We start from the raw sequence: 8763 nt of genomic DNA, 5'->3' as shown, positions 1-8763 counted from the left end.
CCACCAACCACCCCCCCTCCCCCCCCCCCCCTTTCCCCTTTTTTGTCATCAATATTTCAGGGATCATGACATTGGTAAATGGAAACATTACAATGATAGAAACTTTTCTAATTCAATTTTTTCTCATGAATAAAACCTATCTCACAGTATTGTATACACATCAAAAGATAAGATTTTTTCACAATTCATTTTGAAAATTTCTAATTTAGAATACATCTATCTAAAATAAAAATTTTCACGAATTAGCATACAAAAAGATGATCATCCATCTAAAACCCATCACAACTCATTTTGGAAATTTTATAATTTAAAATGCATTCATATGAAATAAAACTTGCAACAACTCAAAATACAAGAAGATGATTTTGATATAACCATGAAAAGTATGCATTTAATCCATTCTCTCGAACTGAAATTGTTTGTAGTTCACTTCTCCTGGAATTGTTGGTGCCTAACATCTAACAATACATCCTGTATAAAAGAATGTATAACAAAATTGTAAAAACATATTAGAATGAAAATTTTCTAAACAAGCATATGTAAGAAAAATTATATGTATCATCCTTATTTTAAGAAAAGTAATTTAATTTAGCCAATGGTAAGTGATATAATTTCGAAAAGGCACCTTTCCTATGCAGAATTCCTCAGTTACTCTATTTTATCCAAAACAAATGGCTCATCAACACCACTTCTACGGATCTCGGAAGAAAAGCCAGAAAAGGAAACAGTAATGTCAGCAGCAACTCTAATTCAAAATCATAATATATATTAAAAAAATGAAATACTTTCTATGTTAAACAAGCCAAGAACTAAAGCACACCAAAAAAAAAAAAACGAGATTCTTGTACAATCAGATTCATTTCGGAGCTGAACTAATATAGAGATTAAAAATAGTATAAATAGAAAGTAACATCATAACTAAAGGAGCAGTCAAGGAAATCTTGCATTCAAGACTAACAAGTAACAACGCGAATTCTCGAGTTCTCAACCCATATCCAGTTCATAGACCACAAGAGTACCATCAATCTTTGTAGTCAAACGGTACCCTTCAATATGAGAATGGTTAAAAAAAAGGGTAAGAGCCATTACAACAAAACCAACTAATTCTCATGTGAAATTTCAACATTAAAGCCTAACTTAACTGATTCGCATCTCTTGGTTTATCCATGACACCTAGATTCAAATCCCCCCTCCCTGTTGTTAGTTGTAACCAATGAATTATAAAATTTCAGTATTAAAAATTACAAATTTATGTACAAAATAAATCCAAGCAAGAACATAAATTTCAATAAAATGTAAAATGTAAATTTAAACAAACCAAGAACAAAAGTTTCCTCCATGACCTAAATACTTCTAATCTATGCTTTATAAGAGACTCACAATTGGATAAGCTACTCGCTAGCTAGACAAGTTTTGTAAGAGGTATTATCTTTGATAGTTCAACGATGTAAGAAATTTGCCTTCCTTGCCCGCCTATGTTTTGACTGATGCTGAACTTTCAGCACTAGATGCAACCATTCATTTACTGCTTTGAAATTGCACAAGATCAGCAATTGGTTAATTTCTTTAATTTTTTCCCACCCTATAGGGAAAATTAGTAACATCATTTGTCTTTATGCACTTCTATGTATATAAATCTCATTCTAATCTATATATTACTAAAAGCTGAAACGTGGCGTTTAATGTTACTGTACTCACGTTGAGCCACATCAGCATCCACGTCATTATCTTTTTTCTTTCCAATTTCCTATAATTGTTTTTTAACATTTACTTTTTTTTAATAATTGCACTTTCTCTAACCTTTCTTATGCCTTTACCTTTTCATCTCCCCCACTAACCTCAACCTTAATATCACTTTTCATCTTTCTTTATTTTGTCTCTTCATCTTTCTCTCCCTTGCCTTTTCATCTCCCCACTACCCTCAACCTTAATGTCACCCTTTATCTTTCCATTCATCTTCCTTTATTTTGTCTCTTCACATTCATGCCATCTTCTATAAATTTGTTATTCTCTCTTCCATTCTTTACGTAGTTTTCCATCACATAAATGTTGTTTCTCCCTCCCTCTCTCTCTCTCTCTCTCTCTCACAATAATTTTTGGAGTATTTTTTTTTCCCTGCATCTTTGCTTAAGTTGATAAATTTTTGTGTTTGTTATAACTCTACGTTGGGTTGGTACGATTTAGTTTTATGTTTTAAGTTTTTTTTTTTTTTTTTTTGGTTCTCTTTGATTCTTATATATTATACTATTGCGTTATAAAAAAAATTAAAAATATAATATATATATATATAATATATTATTCTATTACATAACAAGATTTGGGTAATTTGGTGTTATTGTTATATATATATATATATATATATTTTTTTTTTTTTTTTTTACTTTTTTAATCTTTTCATCTTATTTTATTCAATACTCAGTCACATCCTCCATATAATTAAATTATTTATATTTTCTTTTTTTAATTAAACATATAATATTTTATTTAAATTTAAATAAATTAAATTGTACTCACTTTTTTTAACATTTACACTTTCTCCAACCTTTCTCTTTCCCTTTACATTTTCATCTCCCCACTACCCTTTCTCATAATATCACTCTACATCTTTCCCTTTATTTTGTTTCTTCTTATTGTTATCCTTTTAGTATAAATTTGGCATTCTCTTTTCCATTATATGCATAATTTTTCTTCACAAAAAAATTTATTTCTCTCTCTTTCTCTCTCAATTTTTGGTGATATATATATATATATATATATTTTGCATCTCTGCTTTAGGTTGAGAAATTTTTGTATTTTTTAGAACTTTACTTTAAGTTGATGCGATTTAATTGTTTTTTTTTTTTTTTTTTTCACTTTGGTTGTTAAAATTTATCATATTGCATTGTAAAGAATTTAAGATTGTAAATAAGAATGTAATATTTTAATATTACATAATATGATTTAAATAATTTGGTATTTATTTAGAGATAATTAATTTGGTGTTTATTGTTATATCTTTTATTTTTACTTTTTTTCTTCTCATATTATTTTATTCAACATTATTATTATTGTTGTTGAATTAATATATTAGATTGTATATTTTTTAAAAGTCAATATATTAACTTGAAAGAAAATGAAAAACTAACTATTAACCAATAATAACTACAATAATATTTTTACGCGCAACGCGCGGGTCTACGACTAGTTGCTTCTTAAAAATGCTAACTAAATTCTTAAATTCTACTAAGGAAATAATTATTTTATTTGAAAAGTAAAAAATCATGAAGTCATATACTAGTGCAAGACCGGGGATTAAAATGCAAAGAAAACCCCAAAAAAGTTTCATCACACAAGAATATCATGATTTAGAACCCAAATAAAATTAGCTGGAACAAGAAAACAAGATTCTCATAATAGACAAATCAGATTTGTTTAGGGTCAACCACTTTAAAATCCAATCAAGACGCATCAAGGTACCAAAGTACAGCAAAAGTTATACCAAATCAAGTGATTAACGTAAAAAAAAAAACCCAAAACCATCAATATTTCGAAATCCAAATTGGGTAAGAGAACAAATCATGAAAAAACAAACCTTGAGGTCGCGACATCACAATCATGGTGGCTCCAGCAAATTTTCCAAGTTCCAGCACCAAGTCCAGCGGAGGCGTGGAGATTCAGTGCTAAGAAGAGGCAGACGACATGTGTTTGGGTATACCGTTGATTCCTCTAAAAACTAATATGTGAGTTTTTTTTTTTTTTTTTTGGGGGGCGGGGGAATTTGGGGATTTAACTGGATTATTCCTCGTTGGATGGCCTAAAACCTCACTTTGATGCAGAGACTTTTACGCCGAACCGATTTTTAACTCATTAAAATTACATCGACCAGGACACTGGGTGAGTTTCGGCTGTAAAAATGGAAACTTGATCTTTTTTACAAATGCACTGACCAGGACACTCTCAACATATTCAACAAATTGATCTGGCATATTAATTAAAGATACGTCTTTCAAGGTGTTCATTGACGGTAACCCCTCTGCTTGTTCCAAATTACTGCAGAGTCTGATCTCTAATTCTCTAAGGTGAGGCATGGTTCCTTCCATCATAGTCCACGTCTTCAAATTCTCCAACATCCACAGTTTCAAGACCCGAAGTTGAGGAAATTCTCCAGCATGACATATCATATTGTTCCCTACATAGGAATCACGAAAAAGCCTGAGGCAGTTTAGGTGACGAAGCTTACCTAAGATTGGCATTGGATCCTCCTCCAACTTTGATACTGACAGAGTGAGAATTTTGAGGTTTGGGGGAAATAGACTCTCAATAGTTACTCCATTTGAGACTGTCAATAGTCCCACCAGATACAACTCCAATAGGTTGTCGTGCGTTTGCAAGGACCCCAATTTAAGGGTTGAAGGCCTATTAAATTCCTCAATTGATCTCAATTTTAGGGACTGAAGATCCTTCAATTTTGATATCCAGTCAGCTATTCCTTCTGCCAACTTTGAATAAAATGTCAATCTCAATTTTCTCAGGCCAAGTATCGTGTATGAGTAACTCTTCACAACACTCTTATTGCCTACAAACAGCCCTGACAAGGTCTGAAGGATGATTTCAGACCTAATGTATGCCTTTTTAAAGGAGATATCAAAATTATTCTCGTTCAGGTAGAGATGTTGAAGGTTCTTTGCCTTCCAAATAGAACTTGGCAAAGTGGTCATGTTAGTGTGCTTCACATCTAAAGTCTCCAGGAATGGCAGATCACCAACTGACCTTGGAAGTGAATCTAAGAAAGTCCGTCTCAAGCCTAGGTGCTTGAGGTGCAATAATTTTCCAAGTGTCACAGATAGCATAGCAGGTTTGTGCACGTTTTCAAGGTCAAGCACTACAAGCAGTCCGAAACCTCTCGAGTTGACAAGAGCATCATGAAACTTACTAAATGATTCTAGTGTCCTGCTGTTAAAAGATACATAAGAACGTAGATATTGCATGTAATCATAATAATGAGGATAGATCCCAGTTGTATAATCTGTTACTCGCCGAATATTAGACATAGGCAAATTCATGTCGTTGCGGACATGAGAATATCCTAAAGCCACTGCTGTTGCAGAAAACACATCCCATATAGTAGTTGGCATACGACATGTCTTTGGGCTTCCATCTAATCTCACTTTTGTCACTTCAATTAGGTTTCTTCTTATTAGCAGTTTCAAGCATTCCTCTGCAACATCCATATTCTTCTCAGCAGGCAAGGTAATAACCAATCCCTCTGCAACCCAAAGATGAAACAACCTTCGTACTGGGATCTCAAAAGCTCTGGGGAAGAGCCCAAAATAAAGAAAACAAACTTTCATCTGAGAAGAAAGGTCATGATAACACAAATTCAAGATACCTTTTTGAATTTTAAGCTCAATGACTCTGGGCCGTTTTGTAGTTGACAATAGTCCTTCCATTATGAGAATTTCCCGAGGTGAACCACCACATTTTCTCAGTATATTCTCTTTGAGATCAGTTGCCTCTTCTTCTGCTATTCGTGCCTTCTTACAGAACAAAGTCCAGCTCTCCTCATCCGTCAAGCTTTGTAATCTGATTAAGTGGCAGAAACAAGCACCGACTTCAAGTAAGGCAAGTTCTTCATCTTGCATGAAACCAATGAGCATTAACCAAATCCCTTTACTTGAGAGTCCACACACATCGAAAAGTCTGTTAAAATATTCGAGTGTCGGGAAATCATCTACAACTATCAGACAACGCTTATTACTTGAGAAATTTAGTAGCTTCAATTTCAGCTCTTCATAAGATAAATTTTCATCCAAGAACTCCCAGTCCCATGTAAGCTGAGTCAAGATATCTATTAAAAATTCTCTAGATTCAAAATCTTCAGAGAAATTGACCCAAGCACGGCCGTCAAAATGACGCTTAACCTCTGTCGCGTTATAAACTGTTTTTGTCAGAAATGTCTTGCCAGAGCCTGTCTTGCCAGTTACTGCAATGGCATGCGTCTCTTCGTCGCATAGTAGCTTTACTACTTCATCTACTTTATCGTTGAGACCAACAAAGTCTGAATCATCTGGCACCGGATAATCTAAATTTCTTGTTTGTATTGGATGAAGAGGAGAACTGGTGGTACCTGTTGTTGGTCCCAGATTTTCTAGTTCCGTGAAGACTTTTTTGGCAGAAGTAGTAAACAAGTTCAGCTTTTCGCTTATTAGACCAGTTCGGTCCTGTTGAGGTCTCAAGCAAATGAGAGGGGAAATGATCTTAAGAGAAATATTCCTTCGCTGTAGCTCTATTTCCCCAGTAAAGTTGTCGGTGCTGTCCTCTAAATCTTGTAGCACTTTCAGAAACTCTATCCAGGACAAATTATTGATATCTAAGTCATTTGGGATTTTCTCTGCGTCTCTTAGGCCTGTGCTTATCATTTCTAGTTGATCTATAGCCTCTCTGATTGGCACTTCTGATTCATAGTTGAGCAGATTCCGTAATTTATGTATCAGAAGCGGAGCTGTGGCGCAGACAATTGTGGATTCTTCGGATCCATCCATTATTCTTCTTAATTTTTACTTCGCCTCTCAAGCAAAGGTCCAGAAATTAGAGTAATTAAGGGATAAGGTCCAGAAATTAGAGTAATTAAGGGATTTGGCGAAAATGCAGAGCTCAGACCATCTGCAAAAGAATGCAACAAATCTGTCTTTCAAAGTACTTTCAATGTTTTTAAAAAAAAAGAAAAAAAAGATTTGGCGTGCAGTAATAGGGTGATGGTGTATGATCAAGCATCCTAATTTCTGCTTGGGATGATTTTTAATGGCAAGGGGAGAAACTGATTTAAGAGGAAGGACTGTAGTATCGAAAACTAGCACTCTGGTGCTCTGATTATCATATATGGTTACATCCAAATGCCTTGGTACATAAAAGAAAATAAATTCTTTAAGGATTATGGTACAAACAATGATAATCGCTACATCTATATCACTACTTAATCTAACTTCTAAGCGAGGAATGTACAAACTACAGAACAAGGTGGAGTCAAGGGGATCTTTTAAAAATAGAGTCATTTGTAGCGTATGGAATATGAGTTTTCAATCTCTGGTTAAGACCAACACCGGTGAATAGATGGTGTTTTTTTGTTTTTCTTGATAGCTGATAGTTCAACACTGGTCATTTGTACATATTTCTTTTTTTTTTTTTTTTTTTGATAAATGTACATATTCCTTATTCTGAAGTAATATTTTCATTCTTGATGAATTAAAAAATTAAGAAGAAGAAGAGGAGAGACAAGAGACTGACTTACGTGATTAGGTAGATTCAGTGAACACTGGACATAGATTTTGCGGAGGAACCAGATGCGAGGTGATAAGGCAGAGAATCATAGATGCAGATGCAGTGGGCGTCGGATTTTTTTTTTTTTTTTTTTCTTCTTTTTCTTTTTCTCTTTTGGGAGTGTGTACAGCTTCAGATTTAGTGTGTGTTTGTATTCACGTCCACGTTTCCTGCTGCGTTTTTGTTTTTTTTTTTTTTTTTTTTTTTGGTTTTCACGCGATTTGTGGTATTGCGGTTACTGTTCAATGAACAGTAACCGCAAATGCTGACTTTTTGCAGTGAACAGTGCACATATGCACTGTTCACGGACCCACAAATTTTATTTTTTATCAATTTTTTCATTAAAAATGGGTCCCACAGCACTATTCACACATTTAAAAATTATTTTGCTACAGTGTTTTCAGTTTTCAGTTTTCAGTTTCAGCAAAATAAGTTCTATCCAAACACACCCTTACCCAAGTGAATGAATGATGCAATTACGCAAGGATATCGCAGGAAAAAAAAGTGTATGCATGATTCAGGGATAAAATAAATAAATAAAAATGTGCGTGCTAAAAAAATTTAGTTTTTATACGATTAAAAAAATCATTTTATCAATTTTACTATTTTATTTTACAATACACCCAATATTATAAGTCCTATTTTAACATACAACACATTAAAATAATATATATAATTTCTACACATACCCACCAACATCTTTCCACAACCTCAAAACATCCACAATTAGCCATACCCATGGCCAAACACTTACCCATAACCATAGAACACTCATACCCACAGCCAACCACATATATTTCACATCAAGCCACCAACGGCCAACCACAATGTCTCTCCCACGTAAAATTACTTTCAAAACGCAGAAACATTATGGTCAAATACAATTGACATACACTTTTATCATCTTCAACCTCAAACCAAAGCTCAAATCCACAGCAATCATGGCAATCGAAACCCACTCGCACACCAAACACAATCCAAGACCACCAACGTGATCCACTACCCATGGCCAAGACCAGTAGACCATCACACTATAGCAACTTTGCAAAGTTACACAGTTTTAACTTGAATGATGTGGATGATTTTGGAGCTTAAATGTATAAAAATTAATAAATTTTTCTATTTTACATTGTCTAATACAAATGCCCTTAATGACAATCTTAGAAAAAAATTTCTAGAACCGAAAATTTTCTTTGTTTACTCATTATTGTATTTTGTCAAAACATTAGCATTGGTGGTACTAAAAAGTTATATTGCTATTTTTAGCATCACCAATACTAAAAAGCATGTTGCTATTTTTAGCATCACCAAAAACTTTGGCTGTTGAGCTACAGTGCACAGTCGTCTTTGACTGTGCACTATAGCTAAATTGTTTCTAAAAAAAAAAAATTATTAAAAGTTATATTATTTTATTGTATTGGTAGTGGTGGCTTTTGTTTATTGTAATAAATACAATATTTTATTGTA

The 8763-nt window shown here is 33.5% G+C and overlaps 1 protein-coding gene across 1 annotated transcript; it reads right to left on the bottom strand.

Moving 5' to 3' along the window:
* Positions 1–270: 270 nt before the first annotated feature.
* LOC126724849 (probable disease resistance protein RF45) lies at positions 271–7392 on the bottom strand. The gene is made up of 4 exons (XM_050429271.1): positions 7268–7392; positions 3572–6642; positions 626–691; positions 271–471 (listed from the first exon to the last, which is right to left on the bottom strand). Exon 2 carries the CDS (start codon positions 6519–6521, stop codon positions 3822–3824), a length of 2700 nt encoding a protein of 899 aa, XP_050285228.1. The 5' UTR covers positions 6522–6642; positions 7268–7392; the 3' UTR covers positions 271–471; positions 626–691; positions 3572–3821.
* Between the last annotated feature and the right edge of the window lie 1371 nt (positions 7393–8763).

This window comes from Quercus robur, chromosome 5 (genome assembly GCF_932294415.1).
Source record: "Quercus robur chromosome 5, dhQueRobu3.1, whole genome shotgun sequence".
NCBI classification, from domain to species: Eukaryota; Viridiplantae; Streptophyta; class Magnoliopsida; order Fagales; family Fagaceae; genus Quercus; species Quercus robur.
The sequence above is the reverse complement of the archived record's forward strand: the minus strand, read 5'-3'. Positions and strand labels throughout refer to the sequence as shown.